Raw genomic sequence first — 19664 nt, 5'->3', positions numbered from 1 at the left:
GTAACAGCAATGACGAACGATGCCGAGCGGCCATTAAATTGATACCTCTTGCTAATTGGTACCTCCAATTTCTATCGCTCACCGTATCGACTATCGCGCGATAAAATAATCGTGCTGCGTGTCTCTCGCCAATGTTGCTACGCGTGTGAAATGATTCGCGCACTGCGGACTGTCTGACAATTTTGCGAGTGCGTCGTAATGGCGATCAATGTGGGTTTGCAGTTTTGGTCGGGTGGATTTTGCTAATGTTCTACAGCTTCTCGATATATTTGCGTGCAGTTGATACGCGTTTGCAATTTGGATTTGTGGAATAAAGAGATGCAATATTATTAACGATGATCTACAATCTATATTATAACGTAATATCAAATATTAATATTAATTAAAGTATAAATATTATATAAGTATAAATATTAATATTAATTAAGAAGCATTCCCGCATTTCAGCAGATTACTATAATATGTGTATAAATATTCATTGATTTTTTTAAATAACTTTTTAAGAAAATAAAATAATATTTTTTTCTCTATTTCTTTCATATTAATATATTTTTATATATATCTTTATTGCGTATATATTTAAATTTAACATGTTGATAAGATAGTATATAAATTTTTATATTAAAAAAATAAATGCTAATATATATTTAAAAGATTATATATTTAATATATAAATATTTAAAAGATTATATATTTAATATATAAATATTTAAAGGATTATATATTTAATATTTATTTTTATATGTATGTTATTTCAGTTTAAGAGAATTGTGAGATTTACTCTACATTATTTTCTCGATGTTATATATGAAATAACATGTATAAAAGAGTTTTTGACACAATGAAAGTGTCAGCACCGCTATTAAAAATTGACGAGTAAATGGATCGTGTCAAAGCTCTCAAGCAGCTTTTTCTAAATTTTTGTTTTCGCCTCTTTTATTTCACTCACATCAGTCGATATTGTCTGTTAGTTCACGCTTGAGACAAAACCGACCGGATACAAACTGTCTTGGTTAAATTGATCGACATGTCTGACTGCGTCCCGAGATCCCACGAAAACTCGAAAAAAAAAACTAGTAAAAGAAATGAGAACTCGAGCTGTGACACAACATGTCGACTGACTTGTGCAAAAGTGCGACTACTTGTATATCAAGACTCATGACGTAAATAGAATTTATCTGGAGTTTGTAGGATACATTGAAATTGTCACGCGACATATCCACACGGAAAACCTTTTATATCATCAGATTACAGTGAATGGTTACGAAAACTTGAGCTTGAATTGATGGAATTTTCACAGTGTAAAAATGTCAAAATTTATGTAGCATTTATGTATTAAAAAAAATAAAAAATGAAAAAGAATCATAAGCTTTCTAGTAAAATTTCTTCGCATTATAATGATGAACGTTATTTATAAATTACAATCCACATTTTGAATGTCATTTTCAGCAAACATCAGTCATTTTATTATTAAAGAAGTTGATATAAATAAATAGATCAATTTTTATTCAAAATGAAGTGATATTTCTAAGAAATGACTTTCCATCTTACGCTAAATTATAGTGTAATTTTCACTCAATTTTATGCGCTCTCCCCAGTAAATGTATGTATTTAGAATTCATTCTATCTGTTCTGATAACAAATTAAAAAGAAACAGAGATCGCTGAATGACACGTCTCATCATATAATCACACAAAGAGCTTTTTCAGTCTGTTTTCCTAAAACCGAGTTGACCTAAGCAGAAAATAGTAAATCTTCGGACAGGCAAAAGGCATTGAAAGCTCGCTAACCGCCTGGCAAATTGTGCTTAGAAATGTTTTATGTACCATTCGGTTCGTCGTAAACCTACACACATACACATATACACACATACATACATATTCTCTATTTCTCTTTGTTTCTTTCTTCTCTCGGATATTCCTGCGGGATGCAAGACGAGACGAGCAAAAGCCAAGAGAAGAGCAGTCCAAGAAGGATGCTGCTCTTTCGTTTCATTTCACTATTCGTACGTCAGAGACGCGTTGATTTCTAAGAGTGGCGCCACATTGCGATCCTTTGTTCCCTCGTAATTTCTCGTTGCTGGCAGAAAGAGCGTATTTCTTGTGCTTGGAAACTGTGAAACAAATTTAACTATCTCGTTATATATTGCATTGATTATTTTTAGAAATATATATATCACAAAGATTTTAATACAATCTCAAATAGTTTAATTTCAACGATAAAATGATTAGAAATAAGATGTTTGTTTCAAGGTTACATTTACAGAATATTATAATTAAATTTGGATCAAATTGCGATAAAATGGATATACATTTATGCATATATTTTAAAAGACATGTTTAACCATTTTAATTTAGTTTTATTAAATTAATTATTAATTATTATTCTTAAATTAAATTTACCCAAGAGTTGTCGTCAAGAAGAATGAGTTTTTGTACACTTATTTAAACATCATTATAAATAACACTACGATTGTAAGTAATGCGAGCAATGCATCAAATGTAACCCATTTATTTATCTTACTATCGCTGTAATAAAGTGACACGATAACGCGTCGAGCACGTAACATTCCTGTTCTCGTAATCTCAGTGGCTAGTTAAGAGTTCGGAACTATAAAATTTTCGTGGCTAAATTATGAAGGTTCCGGACCCAAGGGGCAAAACGTAGAAGCTAAAGGATATTTAATTTTCTCCGGTGGTACATATATAAAATACATATATAAAAGGTGTGCTATATACATATATAAAAGGCGCGAAACTATAATCGCGGATGAAGAAAAGAGATACATAAAAAGGAGGAATACGATAAAAAGAAGGAAGTGACCGTATTTCTAATTTATATTAAATTTCTATTTCTTCTTCTCCGAGCTCCTAATCTTCCGGAAAAAATTAGCTTCCGCAATTACTATCAATCTTTGATAATTTTATCACATTTTAAACATTGTTTAAGTTTGGAAATGTCAGAATTTGATGCACCAATTAAGCAAGATGTAGTTTGTAATTTTTAATTTAATATTTTCTAAAAATTGTCAATTATTCTCATATTTATTTTTATTATAATTTTAACATATTGATTTTTTTAATTATAATTTTAACAATAAATATTGAATACACCAAAAATATTATTCAATTATCGAAAATATTAATAAACAAATAAAAAGAGGAGGCTCAAATTGCATGGAAACGCCTACAGCGTTACAATAAAAAATAAATATGTTAGAGCGTAACAAGTACGTCAAACATTTCATGGACGCAACTTTAAAAAACCGCTATTGTCACGAGTTATACAAATCACTTTTAAAAAACAGTTTTTAGACTATAACTATCACGAGTTATAGAATTGAAAAAAAATTGAGCTCTCTGCTTCTTCACATTGTAAAGTAATTATTCAAGGCTCAGCAGAATGAAAACAATGAGTGAATGAAAACAAAAAATGTTCCAATGATATTACAGAACAAGAAAATGAATTAAATTCGATAATATAACTTTTCGACTCAGAAAATCAACCATTATCAATCCGTTTAATATCTAGAACTTCGTCCATCGAGCGTTCCAAACGAAAGGATCATGTCATTCTAAATCCAAGGTGGTTGCGGGAAGGATACGATGGCGAATAATTAATGAAAGGAGTGAGAGTCCTCTTCCTGGGAAGAACATACGTTTAACGATCCCCCCGTTGCTAGGGTTAGACGTACCACCTCCGATAGCGAGTCGGAAGGGACGCCAAGGATGCCTTGTAGGTGCACCCATCGGAAGCACGTACTTCTATAATTGTTGGGGTGGCTCGGAGACAACCTTTAACGGCCATCTCGTACGCCACCCTTGCGAGCGCGGGGAGACTTAATGCGTTTTTCCAATCCGGTCGTTATACGTGCGCCATCGTCATCGATTAAATGATACCGATGTCGTATCGGCTCCAGGCATTCGAGAAATTCGAGCAATTCGAGAGAATGCTTCACCGCGATCACCTAGAGAGATTTCCCTCGAGTAGGTGAATTTCTTGCTTTATTTCCAACTTATATAGAGCACCTCTTTAAGAGAAACATTGCGCAATTTGCGATTGAAGAAAATGAAAATTGAAGCAAGCCTGCAATCTATATAATAATTCTTTTCTATTTGATACGAAGAAAAAGAAAAGATCAAAGAAAGACAAATCGCCAGGAGACATCGGGAATAAGGAAAATTGAGACAAATAGATGAAAAGTTTAGAAAATCAGATTTTTGAAACGAGATAAATTTATGGCGTCTGGCCAGAATTAATGCACGAAATGGCAATGACTCAATTTCGAAAGAAACTCAATTTTTATCGAAAAAGTAATCTAAATATTCAAATATGTAAGCTAGTATTAAATCGTGAAATTAAAAAAATGAATATATATTATATTATTTTTATCGCAACTCTAAAAATCGTGAGAATATCTAATAATGTGAAAAGTAATTATTCAATTATGATAAAATCCTACTTTTTTGGAAATATAACATAAAAAACAATTACTAAATTATTATTAAAAATTATTTTTTGCATACTTCTGTTAAAAATCTTTTATAACATTAAAATAATTCTAAGAAAATAACGTAAAGTTTTTAGCAGGATAATATGCACAGAAGATTTGCATGCATGAAAATGTATATTTTGACATAGCCGCGATTATGACGTGTCAATTGCAAATCGAAAATAATCAGAAAAGTTAAAATCATACTTAATAGATGAAACTGTATACCGCATAATGCAATATCTTGCTTGTAACGTTAAAATTACAAACGTGTATGTGCCAAGTTGCGACGCTTTCAAATTACAAATTTTGATGTATGCCGAAACGATAATTCACTTATCACAACGTGTTTATTCGATCAACAATTGATGACGACGTCGATAAAATGTAATATTTATTTGCAACGTGAAGTGACAATATTTAACTTTTATGTGGACAACAAAACGTTACACATTACGTTTGTTTGTGCAGAAAGCGTTGTAACAATGGCCGACTGAACTGATCGTCGATGCATTACACGCTTGCGCGACCACGGAAGTTATTGTTGAATTCGAAATATTTCCGCCGACAATAGAGAATGACAGCTGAAACGACCAAAAGCGAGCATTGCTTTTTAAAGCAAATGAGGCGGCAGTATTCGGGGTTAATGACGGCTGACATAATTGATCAAATAAATGGATAGTCGGATACCGATTAATCTGGAGTCGATTAATTGCGCTATCGGCTGATTGCTATTATTTGATGAATTAAGGTCGATCGGATACGATTGTTCCTGTGTAATCACTGTATTTTGATCTAAAAACATATGTTTTGGAAATATCTAGTAGAGCAATATTCTGATTTAAAATTGAATGGCAGCAAAAGCTCGATGCAACAAAACGTTAGGTCGCTTTTATAGGAAAGCAAATAACTGCATATTGGCGCGTTCATTTTTTCCTTAATTTTATTTTTCAATAAATATTTCAGTTGGCAGAAAAATCGGATTAATAATGTAAATTACTATTTAAGTCAGCGGAGCTTAGCTCGCTCGTTGTCGGAACCATACGTCGGTGATAAATAAATCAAAGTACGACTCAAATTGCTCGTTAACGAAGGATTAACATTTATTTATACAGCTTTTGAATTTATTTTTCATCAAACTTGTAAATATGAGCTAGTAATATTTCACTGATAATTTTTCTTGAAGCTATTTTGAAGCTCTTCACCGACGTGTAAATATAATTCATTGCGATCGTTAATGTTTTGCACTTTTGCAATACGAATAATATTCCCTCAGGAAAACAGATATGCAACATTTGGATAATCATATCAATTATTCGGATCAGCAAATCGATGGTCGGATTTCGGGAGGATGGAGTCTAATCGGGCATTCACTTTGGTTGCAGGTCTCCTGGATACGTAAGAGGGATTTACATATTCTGACGTCATCGATCCACGCTTACACAGGAGACGCAAGATTTTCCGTTAAGCACCCCGAACCATCCGACGAATGGACGCTGAAGATCAATTATGTCCAACCGCGAGACGCCGGGGTTTACGAATGTCAGGTTAACACCGAGCCCAAAATGAACTTAGCCTTCATGTTAAAAGTGGAAGGTAAAATCAAGGTCGTAAAGTTTCTAGACATCTATCAGATAACCCTTTCATGGATCGTTTAATTAATAAAAGAAATAAACTAAAGTAATAAATATGAACATGTATGAATTTTCGAATAAGTTTTATGACGAAAAAAATGATACACATACGCACATACTTTTTCTCTCTCTCTTTCTCTCTCTCTCTCTCTCTCTCTCTCTCTCTCTCTCTCTCTCTCTCTCTCTCTCTCTCTTTTTCTTTGTAAAATAGATAATAATTAATTTTAAAAATATTAATGTATTCTAAATGTATATAAATTTTAATATGTATTTTAATATTTTAATTATCATACACACATATGCGCATATATATTATATCACATTATATACATTTTATAATTCTAAATACATATTATGGAAACAAATTTATTATTGCAGTATATTAAAATATTTTAAATCTCACGTTAAATTTTACAATATTTGCTTCGATTAAATCAAGCGAGAAACTATGAAAGGGTTAAATTAGATTCCGTAATGACTATCTGCCGCTGTAAATATTTTGCGTAATTTACGATAGATGAAGGAATACCTGAACGCTTTCGTAAGTGTCCATCACCTGATTGATCAGGAAAGACACTGCTGGATACTCGATTACGCACCAGCATGACTAAAGTGATTAATGCTTTCGCTTGCATGTCTGTTACGTGAAAAATATCCTAAAGTATCGATTAGTTTTGTTGCATCTTCTCTAATCGAGTAATCGCATAACATTGCAGTCACTTTGATTACCAGTGCACCGCATCGATTTCGTCTTTCAATACATAAATACATATCTATATATATGTATATATACGATACTTGCATAAATAAGAAAATATCTCGACGATTAAAATTCTTTTTATTAAAAAAAAGCTTAATGCGTTTTCAACGCAAAATCTATAAATAAAAAGAATCTGTTATATAAATATCTGTGAATTTAAAGCAGATATTTACTCATCAATCCCAATTTAATTTTATCAATTTTATCATTTAATTTTTCAAAAGACTTTAAACAGGATTAATTAAAATTATAGGATTAATGAAAATTATAATTATTTATTAAAATTATAAATTAAACTCCATTATACTAGACAGAAGTCTTCGAAACATTAAACTGGAAATCGCCAAAACTCCGCCAAAACTCTCTAATAACGACACACGTACGTAGAAAAAAGAGAAAAGAAGATAGGTAATAAAAAAGAAAAGAAATAGAATGCAATAAATTGCGATTTCGTTAGCAACGAAACTTTTTTCTGTTCGAAACTTTGCAGGTATACGCGGTTCATATAAATCGGTAGTGCTTTCGACGTTAGTTCAATTCTCAGCCCCGAAACAATAGATCTCGACGAAATCGATTAACTCGATATCTTTTCTGTCCTCCCATTCCAGAAAGTGCCCCTGTCCCTGCCACCACCACACCGAACGCCATTCACCGGACGTTCAACTCAGGTTAGACTCACGCAAGAGCAGACTCCTTTTCCAAGCTGTTAAATTTGCTAGCAGCTAGAAATTTTATATTTGCAATATTTAGTTGCGTGTGATAACAGTGCATGGATCTTTTTCTGTATATAGCACAAAAAACCGGCTAAACCCGATAGGTTTTGTTCGTCAATGAGTTGAGGTCGTAGTATGAGAAGGGACAAATGGAGAGGCTTTTTGTTTAGACATTGTTACGTGAAACATCCGAAACTGTCAATAAATTCCTTCTTTTTTGGAGGATATGGCTGAGAGAGAGACGTTAACACGTGCTAATTATCCTCTGCAATATTGCAAGTCGTAAATATACCACGCGTAAAACGTTTGGCGAGTCGTTCGACAACCGAGTGTTTCTGAAAAGGTAAAAACTCGAACATAAAATCTCTCTTGAGTAATAATTGAATGGCCTCAACTTATTTATAGCTGCTAATGATAGAGTTTATCGATGCGAAATGTTATATTTCGAATAAATAAAATTGCATTCTTCCATAATTTAGAAAATTTATAGTTATTCTTAGATAAATTTTTCGAGAGTTTGCATGTTATTAATTGTGTATTAATATGTATTTTTCTTATATTTTCTAAAATAATTGCTGAGAAAAGATTTGAATAGGAAGTAAGTATTGTTAGCATAATCAAAACAGTCTTGTTAGCCTACAGTTGTTATTAACAAATTTCAATATGATTTTAATAATGCATTTAAAAGGAAATTAACGCTTCTATATTCTAGATTTTAGAATCTAGAATATTACAATCCTATTATAATTCTATATTGCTATATTAAATTAGTTTATATGTGTATATATTTTTAGAAATTAATTTATATTATAATTTTTTTATAGAAATATTAATTTATTAAAGTAAAAAATTTTAATTTTGCTTATTCCACAAGTTTAAATAGACATGTTGTCGACTATACCTTAAAGAAACAAAATTTTTAAAGTTAAAAATTTATTGTATGTAAACGCGTCGTTTTGACAATATTTTCAAAATCGCGATATATGGTAATTTTAATACTTCAAAGATGGATAATATATTAATATATAGCAGAATACTCTCTTTTTCTATCCAAATATAACGTAATAATTTAGTCAATTGATGTCAATGCAGAATTATATTATTTTCTTTCCGCTATAATATATATTGAGATAGTGTGTTAATCATGTTAATATGTATGTATGTATTTGCATTTTTCTGTTCAATATTTATATCTTTATATAGAAAATGTGAAAAAGAGGAGAGATTATACTATAAAATATTAGATTAGATTATCTTATGAAATATAATAAATTCATAAATACATACATTTCTTCGATAATAATGTAGACTTAATAATAAAGTTTTTGTAATATATACAAATGACATTGTATTTTCGTGTCAAAAATATAAATCTACAAACGAGAAACGAGAAGTTACTGTAGAAAAATTTCCAGCCTTTTATATAACAACATGTGGCAAACAATAAATTTTTCAATAAACTCTAGTAATATAGAAAATATGATATTAATTTTATCGCCATTTTGAGTCTCATTCATATATTTATAGTCTCATTCATATTGAGCATGAGTTCATTTATTATTATTACACTCACGCACATTGCCTAAAGAAACACCAAGCACATAGTGAAACAAACCGAAAAATAGTTCCCACACAATTTTATTATAAATTGTGCCAACAATGAATTTAATATCAATAAAGACAAAGAGTTCGTTCCCAATTCCGAACTATCAATTAGCGCAGATATACGTGGATACGGATGCGGAATATTTAAGCGTACGGTTTCCAACGTATGTTGCAGCTGCTCAGGCAACAATCCTGGGACCGGAAGACGTCTACGTGAAGAAGGGTAGCACGATAAGCCTCACGTGTGAAGTTAATGTACGAAGTACGCCTCCCAGCAGCGTTTCGTGGCATCACGGAGGTGCCGTGGTGGATTTCGACAGTCCCAGGTACAAGCCGCGAGATTCGAGTTCTCAGTTTCGCTCCTTCGCAACCCTCCTCTTTCTTTACACACACATATTCGCATTTATACACATACATGTTCCTGTTCGATCGTGGATGTTACCGCTACTATCACATAATCAGACGAGATTTTAGTGATGTTTCGCGCGTTTTCTCCCTTCAACAAACAAGAGGGAAAGCTTCGGTTGATTTTTCGCTACTTTGGGATATATCGTCGATCAAACTGAAAGCGTTAGAGTATCTCATCTTTAATCCTTTTCAAGCCCTCCAATTTCAAAACAAGTATCGTGAAAAATCGAAGAAGCAAACAAACTTTATCCGGCAATTTTGTTCGGATTAATCTACAGATAATGCTCTAAAATAAAAATTATCCTCTGCCATTTTTTTCTCTCTGCAGCGATAATGAGATGTGTCACTTGTACTGTCAAAAAGTGTTACGATATATTACTCGATGAAATTATCATAGACATTTGACAGATTTTATGCGTTTGTAATCGCATTTTTAACACATCAGTTTTATACATCAGTTTAACAGAGAAGACATCTGATGCGAATAAACTTTTCATTTCTGTCACGCTCTCGTCGGATCAAACGTTGACGAACGTTTAACTGCGCGCAATCACGTTACTATTTGTGTTACGATTTCACTTGTTGTTGACATTTCGCGCTGTAAGCGCTGCGTCTTCTCTCTGCAGAGAGAACTAATCACAAAGTAGCGATGTGTGTGAGATGAGAACGACGTCAAAGTATCTGCGATAATTCAGTGTTCACCGCAGGGGCGGTGTTTCCCTGGAGACGGAGAAAACAGACACCGGTACGACGAGCAGACTACTGGTGACACAGGCCAGATTGACCGACAGCGGAAATTACACCTGCATCCCTAGCAACGCGAACCCAGCGAGCATAATGGTCCACGTGCTGAATGGTAAGCGATTTTTTTTTATGATGCAGACTTATCCGGCAGTCCATCATCCCTCGCCTCGCGACGTACCCGGCGGTAGGATATCCGGATATTCGGATACTCAGGGCTGCTTAATGACATATCGCGATAGAAACGTCTGAATATTCGCGGTTAAAATATTCAGATAACCTGACACTGGAGAGAACCTTCATATATCATGAGAATTATCTACCAAGCCGCTTCCCACACGATGCGATAAGTTGCTAAATTTTCAACAAATGCAAAATGCATTTATGACGAATTTTATCGTGACAACTAAATATAATTTTATATTCAGGCTTAGACATATCTCATGAAGTAAGTTCCTTTTTATTCATTGGTTTCGTACATTTATTCATTTATTTCACTAATTCTGAATGAGAGAGAGACAGAGAGAGAGAGAGAGAGAGGGAAAAAGAGAGAGAGAGAGCGACAAGATAATACGATGCAAATTAAATTACATGTACATCGAATTGCATGACATTTAAACTGAGAGTTTACTACTTTATAAAGATCAATTAGTTTCTATTCAGCAAATACGATATGCTGCTTGCAAACCATTCGAAACTCTCGCTCGATAAACAAAGTCAGAGGCAAGTTCTCGACAATTTGCACGCTCTATACTACAATATAATTCACTTATACAAACGAATTATCTAAACTATAGAAATATTAAACTGCAATATTTTATCTAGCTTGTTTCGATATGAGTAATGGTAATCTTCTTTATTATTTTTGGTAATCTTTAATGTATCACAAAATTAATCTACAATATTTAGTGGGATAAATCATTTTTATTTTCTTTTTTTTATTGGATTAAATTATGAACGTAAAATCTTTCTTACGTCATGCGATTCGATATATCATCTCGATATGGTCGAATTTTTCTCTCCTTTTCTCCATGGCTCCATTTTTTCTTTGCGACCCGGCGGAGAAGCGAGTCAAGTCGAGTCAAGTTGAGTTGCTGCATCATGTGCACGCTTTTCGATAAACGTCGCGTGCATACGCATACTCAAGAGCTATCGCATGCGAAAAAAATCTCCAAGCATTGGCGTATAAACATTTCCATGTCGGCATTCTTGTAATGCCGCATTTTCCACGTCCACTATATCACGCAATTCGATCAGAGCTCGCGGCTGACCGCTTATTTTCGATTAACTGCAACCGATTTGCATGATATTCGTTTTAGAGGTATCTGGAAAAAATTCGTGGTGTCTAGTTTCGTACGAGTTTATTCGATTAAATATACAACTACCTATTAAGTCTCGTATTTCGCTGAATCCAACATTTTCATTTTGATAATGATTGAGTTTCAAAAAGATGTAATATTAAAGTATATAATATTATTTATAATATTATTATTTAAAAACATAAAACATATCATTAAGAAAAAAATTGAAAGTTATAGAATTTATTAACATATAATCATTAAATTTATCTCAAAGTTTTGTTTTAACAAAAATTTCAAAAAATATTGTGATTTTTCTTTTTTAAATTGATATCGAAATGCTTTTAGATTGAAAAAACACAGATATATTTATAAATAATTGCATATTAATTCCATAAACATATGAAACGATAAATAAAGTTTTTTTTTATAACACATACAATCAATAATATTTCTCATATTTAAATTTAAGATTTTTTTTCTAGATCTAATCCAAAATAACTTAAATAAATTATATATATTATAAAGTTTATAAAGTTATTGGTATCTTACGTAACATGATAAGTCATAGTAATAAATTACAACATTTAATGCTGTAATATTCGTTTCTATTTGTCAACCTTAAAATAAAACTTTGCTCAAATATAAATCTGCAAACCATTATTTTGATAGATGCACATTTATACTTCAATGATTTAATAAATTTACTCGCATATGCATTCAGTTTTTGTATTTTGCAAACGAAATATTATAAATGGACATTATATAATGGCTGATAATCCATTTCAACGTCACTATCTATCGCACGCATAAAGGTACATATTTGAAATATATTACATTCCTTTTAATTAGAGTATAATTATCTGATACATTATTATTGCATGATTACTTAGCTTTTTCATTTATTTATTATGATAATTAACTATTTATTTATTATATTAAATTAATGTACAAGATACTCTCTCTCTTTTTCTTTCTCTCTAATCTCCCTGTATTTTACTTATAAAGTAGATAAATTATTTCTGCTACAAAAATGTCTATATGTTATCTATACCTACGTGTTACTTAAGGATATACATATCTTATTTAAGACATAAACTTTATTTATTCATTTAGTTGAGTACCTCATATTTACTTTAAACCTCATTTTCTTATTTTATACTTCAAATTTCTTCTATTTTTTAACATTCTGCATCTATTATTACGAAAAATAGAAGTTTGATTTGACAAATTTCTAGGTTTTTATAGACATAAAATTTAAAAATTCCGCGCATTATCTTTTTCATTCTATTGTGTCATCTTTGAAAAAAATATTTATTTAATAAAAAGACTTAGGAATAGAAAAATTTTCCGGGACAACTTCTAAATTGTGTTTGCACGACCAACAAATTTCACGTTAATAAACGCTCACGTATTCGCGACGCGAGTTGACAGAAAGCCAGGCTCCTGAAATGTGACATTCGAAAGAGACGATGTGCGTTCATTCATCAAGTATCGAAATCCCCCGTCATAAAGTTTGACAGGTTCGTATATTGGAGTCGCAAGTACTCGGCACCGCACGCATATACTCCCGTTTTTGATCTATTGTCAGCCGACACAGTGCGCTTGCGATAACACATGTAATATCTTGTTCGGCAAGTTCACCAATCCAAACTGTCAATCATTGCGAGCTTGCTGTCCCGGCACGCGCATCTCGCGAAATTCGTTGCAGCTGTTCGAAATTGACAACTTTCGCGCATCCTGCCCTGTACCCAAAGTAGAAAGATTTATACACCATAATAAATATTTATAGATTTTGATAAAATGTCTCAATTATTGGGGATTTTCTCACGAAAATGAAATATGTACATGTAATTGGGAAATATATGCCAAATGGATGGAATTTCAAAATAACGTTCAAATTTACGTAATAATATTTGCAGTATATAATTAGAATTAACTTTTTTTCCATTTAGACTTTAATGTTCTCAATGTGTAACAAAATTTTATCCTTTGTTATTTCAGTAAATTTTAAGAAAATTTTACTGAAATTATATATTATAATACAGAATTTTAATTTTATGATGATTAATAAAGAATAATAAAGTGATTATATAATAAAGAATATTCAAACTGAAATATTAAGAAACTATAAAAAATTATACCTCGGAGTGAAATAATTATAAGAATAATTACAATTATTATATGAGTGTACTGCCGTCGTTTTATTCGTATAATGTAATTTTTGTCTCCGCACAATATTTTTCAGTGAAAAAAAACTGCATCAATATTTCGCAACTTTCATTTTGCTCCATTCTATCCCTGACGCAGCGTGCATCCTGGCCAACAGCGCAATAAATTTACAATACCGCTGGACTCTCCTCTCAACCCTTGATTAAATTAATGTTTTCGAATCGAAGCTCCCCATGTTGGAGTGCTACAAAAATCAACAAACCCTTTCGGCAACTAGGCAACTAGATCTCTCGCCACGTATACACCGCGCGTTTGCACGGCAATCGAATTGTAGAACTTAACAAGCTTTCTTCGACGTTTTCACGGTTTCCACCCGGCCCTTGCCCCGTCCGCCCCCGTGCGACCACGGCGCACTTTCCTCCCTCGAACCATCGATCGCATCCACTTTCGTCCGGAAACGCCCGGCTGAGCACGCGCCTCGCTCCACGGATCGGCCGCTTCCGGTGCCGGATGAAAATTAATGCGGCGCAGTTCGTCTGCATAATTAATTTACGGGGCGCACCCGGTCGCGGTGGTCGGCACATCGGCCATCGACGTTATTTCAAACACAGCTGATTACTCTGCAAAATTGACCGCAAATTTCAATTATTTCCCGATAAACCCGTACGGGGAGACCCCGGGGCTATCCGTTCCACGTACTATCTGCGCATTAACGCAATTACGCATGTCGACTGTGCCCGCCGATGTGCTGCCGTCAACGTTTCGAGTGTCGCGGACCGGTGTCATTTTTCGATAACGGGTCAGGTAAACGCGGTATAACGGTTATATAACTCCGTCAAATGAGATTTTCAATTTGCTCGTAAATTGCGGCCTTTCCGGCGGGACCGGCAAGCGGCTGGTTACCACGATGCGGGACCGCCGTTATGTTCCTACCGCCGGACCCGTGATTATCTTTATTGCCATTGAATGTGTGTGCGTGTACGTGTGAGTGTGCGTACATGTGCGTATGTGTTTTGTGCGCAACGGCGATATCGCACGCCGTCGTCATGAAGCGAGAAATTGCTGTTTCGCCTCCAAATGCGGTGCCCGCCGTAGTTGCAGTTATTGCCGAACAGAGCGATATTTCGTTTGCAATTCGTGCTATGGCACGTTTTACACCCTGTTAGAACGCACATTGAGCAAACATTGCGTCAAACGCATTATTCCTTTTTTTTTTCGCGAACCTTATAATGAATCCTACAAAAGTTGGTCAATTTTATAAATTTAATTGGAAATCTACATGTGCAGGTAAAGGTAACATAATTGAAAATTGTATAATAAAATACATTTCAATTTATATTAAAGATTAAATATTTGGAAATTACAAAAATCATTTATAAAGAATAATTAAAACTAACAATTATCATCTTGATAAGAAATTTTGTAATAATATGTATGAAAAGATAATATGTAGCCAATGTAATTGAACCATTAAGCAATCAACGCGTTCCTTATTGTAATGTACATATTATTTGTTATGGTATGTTATTTACTATCATTTCTGAGGAAAAATAAAGAATTTATTTTATTGCATTTCCCACTTTCCTTATTTTCCGGTTGTTTCACGCAGAACCTAGGTTGTGAGATTGTCATTAGGCTGGAAAGTTTCTGCTTAGCGTTTAACGTGTTATACGAACGATTAACCTACATTGCGAATCTAATTAGAGCTGCGCAATTAAACTCTTGCGTTATGCACCTACCTGAGATAATATTCAATGTAACGAGTCTGTGACGTAGTTTATTTAAAATTAGTTATTGGGATAATAAGAGAAATTTGCTTTAACTTTTGCCAATTTTCTATATTGTTGTAAGGTTTAAGAAGATCTATATACTGATTCTATCAGTTTGACCTTGGATGGCGTCGTCAAGGTCAGGTCAAGGTCACATTGACTTTTTTAAATGACACTACATTTGATTGCATATTCTTATAGCTTAATTCAAGAGCTTTCCAAAACACTATAATAATGTTCATTTTTATTAAGTACTTGCGAGTTATGAGGGTTGAAATAATTTCTTAATTTTACATAAACATAAATATCTAGTAAACCATTCATTTTTCGATTATCTTACCTTCATACTTTTATGTACAAAATAATGAAAGGATCAATTGGTGTAAAGAAACATACAGTTGTTTTTAAGAAAAAATATGGATTGTTAATTGCAAATTACATATTTTTCTTAGAAACACTATGTGTTTTTACACCAATTGATTCCTCTCATTAATTGTACATAAAGTATGAAGGTAAGATAATCGAAAATGAATGGTTTACTAGATATTTATGGTTATTATACTGCTCCCACAGTGAATAATTATCAAACTATCCATTATTAGGTGCACGTAAATGTGACAAATAACAGAACATTAGAGAAGTATGCGCTAAGATTCACGTAATTAAAAAAAAAAAAAAAAAAAAAAAAAATATGCGCTAAGATTCACGTTTATTGATTTCTTCTCTATTAAATATTATATCTCGATTATTATCTTTTAATGAAACATTTAATAAATTGCGTCATTCCGTCTATAAAGTCAAATAAATAATTAAACAGATGAATATAAATAGATAAATCAAATAGATAAATAGCAAAAAATTAAAAAAAAAACAGAAATACAGAAAAGTGCAAATATTCTTTTTCAATAAATTACTAAACAAAATAATTAATGTAGGGAAATTGAAGGCAGAGATGGTCTAAAAATACGGTTTGCACATTTCTGTTGTAGGTGAACATCCAGCGGCGATGCAACATGGCGGTAGCTGCGGCGTGGCCCCGACTATTTTGCTCGCTAGCATCACTCTCATAGTCGCGAATCTGCTAAGGTGAGCAGTCGTGTCGTGAATCGCGCATCTTAAACGAGAGAGAAAAAGAAAAGAAGTGTCAAACGCGTCGAGACGGTCGCGACAATATCGAAAGTAAACGTGGCGGTCGTGAAAAAACGAAAGAAACGACGGTCGTGAAATGGAAAAATCGGAAAAATATATCGTCGATTGCGATAAATCGCTTTTAATTCACTCGTCGCTATTACGTGCTATCCGTATCCGATTCGTCGAGTGCTCGAAAGTGACGAATGAAAGAACAATACGGACAATGTGCAGCGGACCAGAGTTCTGTGTAAGGGGCGCATTGGCGGACAATCTACGTTTTTAACACGTACGTTTTTAATACGAAAATCTATCTTAGACTGTCCCTTCTTTTGTATGAAATCGTCGTGTTAAATGCGAAAAGTGCACAGAAGACCATCCTCGATTGCATATTAATGGCGCCGCGATTGATCTTACGCCAGAAGAAGTCTCTCGCACTTGTGCTTTTTATTAAATCGACATGTGGCTCAACGAATATGCGTGGATTCCCTATAGTGATGAAAAAAACTACTCATCTCGTACGAAAACAGTTAGAATTTGTATTTTAATTAATTTAATAAGGGCCTCGTAGAGAATATTCCACATCGATTGATAAAGTCGTAATGTGCTCGATACAGAATAAGATCTGTCGCGATTTCCAATGTTTTCAAATCGAGTATCGATGGCTGGATCCGTTCGATGGCTATGAGATAATTATTACATAAATTAAAGTTTATAATCTAACGATTGTCAACTACTTGCGTAATGATTATCAGATAGTTAAAGCTCTCTTGTACATAAAACAATTAATGAACGTATAGGATTTACCGCGACCTTGTTGTATAGTACAATGCACGTGCGAGAGTCGTCACGTGACCAACCATCATTTTCCGTCGCGCGTTTGATCTGGGCATATTGTATATATATTTTTTATTAATTCTAGTACATAATGTAAAAATTTTTAAGGAACTTTTAACTTATCTTCTAACTTATCTTCTTAAGCACAATTCATTCCGATTCATGCTAGAAATGGCTTTTTGATTTATACATGCTTATATATTTTTGCCCAGATTCAATTTATTTAAGTTTAACATTATGTTAAACATATAATATTACTAAAAAACAATATTAAGATCATGTTTGATTTGCAAATATGATGCCATTTCTGATGTTATTGCTTTAAATATAACTGTAAGAATAATTTATCGTAAAATTAAATTTGAATTTATGGTAACATTATATGAAAAATTGAAAATTTGTATAAGAAAATATTTGAAATTTTAATTAATTAATGCAATTAAAGTTTTTTATGGAAATTAAAATTTATTAAAATTAAAGTTTTTATAGAATTTACGTTTCAAATAGATATTTAACATTATGAAAAATTTGTGACAACCTAATCCTTGCTTCAAAATATATTTAAGAAAAAGTAATATGCGAAGAGAGATATAATATACGAAAAAATTTTTATCTTAAAAAAATGAGAGAAGATTAATGCGCGCGCGTATTACGTTTTAAAACGTTTAAAATATTTAATTTCAACAATTTTTTAGTCGAAGACGTAAGAGGACGTCGTCGCAAGCAAAAATTAATTCTTAAAAATTTATGAAATATTATTACAAAGGATTTATAAAAATATGATTGTTGTCAAATAATAATTGTTTCAACATCAAGAGAATGTTAACAGTATACGCGGTTATCTCATAAAAGAATGAGCGAATTACGAAAATTGATCGTCTTAGTAATGGTAGTAGATAGGTTCACTCTCGATATATTTCTGTTTGTTTATTATAGCAGGAATTTTAAATATTAATAAATGACTCGTATGATTGATGCGTATCTTATTTTATCGCTCAATAATTAAAATATCACAGTTTATTCTTGATGTGTTTATTCATCGATCATATATCATTTCATTTGCAATAATTCGAATTTTGTTCTGAGAATATCAAATTAATTTTTTTAAAAATCAAAATACGTCAAAAAATAAATTCTCCGATCAATCAAAATATAATCAAATTGACATCGATCAAATATCAATGGATAATGGACATTACATTTTTTAAAGCATATAAAAACACACGGAGCTCGTGTATAGATAAGAGAGTATGAAGTACATACGTATATTTAAATAGATCAGTAATAAGTATTCGCATTATGTATCATGATAATATTACGTCGAGTAATATTATACGGAAAGTATAATTCGAGAGATGAAAATGTAAGTATAAAAGAAAAAAAATTTCTTTTACACAACTAATAAAATTTTTAAATGAAATTTTTCTTGCAAAATTAATAAAACGTTGCCTTTATGAGCTCATTTAAGTTTTTTAAAATATTGTTACATTATATTTGCGCGGAATTAATTTATTATATGTTAATATCTATTAAAATCTATTCAAAGAATTTGCATTAAAAAATATAAAACTTTAGATATTTTTATACAATTTATTCATATATTTACTGTATAAGGAAATTTATTAATTTGTTAAGTGTCTAAATTTTTCTTTTTAAGAAAATTATACTGGTGATTTACTAGTTGTTGCATTTTAAGTAAATTATAAGTCTGTATATAATTGACATAATTCCATACTGTTAAAACTTCACTTTTCATTAACTTGATAACTTTGTTCATTAATATTAAATTATATAGTAATCGGTCGACCTTTTTTATTTTTTTTTTAAGTGTCAACCTGATTGCATATTTCCATTAAATTGCTAAAAATAAATGGTTAATTATTCATTCCTCCATTTATTTTACTAAATCAATTAAATTTTGATTATCTAAGCTATAATAGTTAAGTATCTTTTAATGACTTGCTCAATTAATTTCTTCCAATTCAAACCATCTTCTCCGAGAAGAAAAAAATACGAGAGAGAAAGCAAGACCCTAGATCTGATCATTAAATAATCCCGTGTACGTAATATAGGATATAGCGATAAATCAATAGATAGTAGATTTATT

General features: G+C 32.1%; 1 protein-coding gene across 4 annotated transcripts in view; it reads left to right on the top strand.

The window, feature by feature from the left end:
- LOC105258839 (basement membrane-specific heparan sulfate proteoglycan core protein) overlaps window positions 1-17759 on the top strand; it is a 193992-nt gene extending 176233 nt beyond the window's left edge. The window contains exons 4-8 of one of the 4 annotated variants that reach the window (XM_011270374.3): window positions 5878-6088; window positions 7495-7554; window positions 9380-9530; window positions 10320-10468; window positions 16582-17759. In XM_011270374.3, the coding sequence (XP_011268676.1) occupies window positions 5878-6088; window positions 7495-7554; window positions 9380-9530; window positions 10320-10468; window positions 16582-16682 (672 nt within the window). In that variant the 3' untranslated portion in view covers window positions 16683-17759. Of the gene's footprint in view, window positions 1-5877; window positions 6089-7494; window positions 7555-9379; window positions 9531-10307; window positions 10469-16581 lie in introns of all 4 variants that reach the window. The other 3 variants (XM_025411649.1, XM_011270376.3, XM_025411650.1) reach the window with 3 other exon arrangements.
- The last annotated feature ends 1905 nt before the right edge of the window (window positions 17760-19664 follow it).

This window comes from Camponotus floridanus, unplaced genomic scaffold, assembly GCF_003227725.1.
Source record: "Camponotus floridanus strain SB8 unplaced genomic scaffold, Cflo_v7.5 scaffold41, whole genome shotgun sequence".
NCBI classification, from domain to species: Eukaryota; Metazoa; Arthropoda; class Insecta; order Hymenoptera; family Formicidae; genus Camponotus; species Camponotus floridanus.
This window is presented reverse-complemented; position numbering and strand designations above follow the sequence as displayed.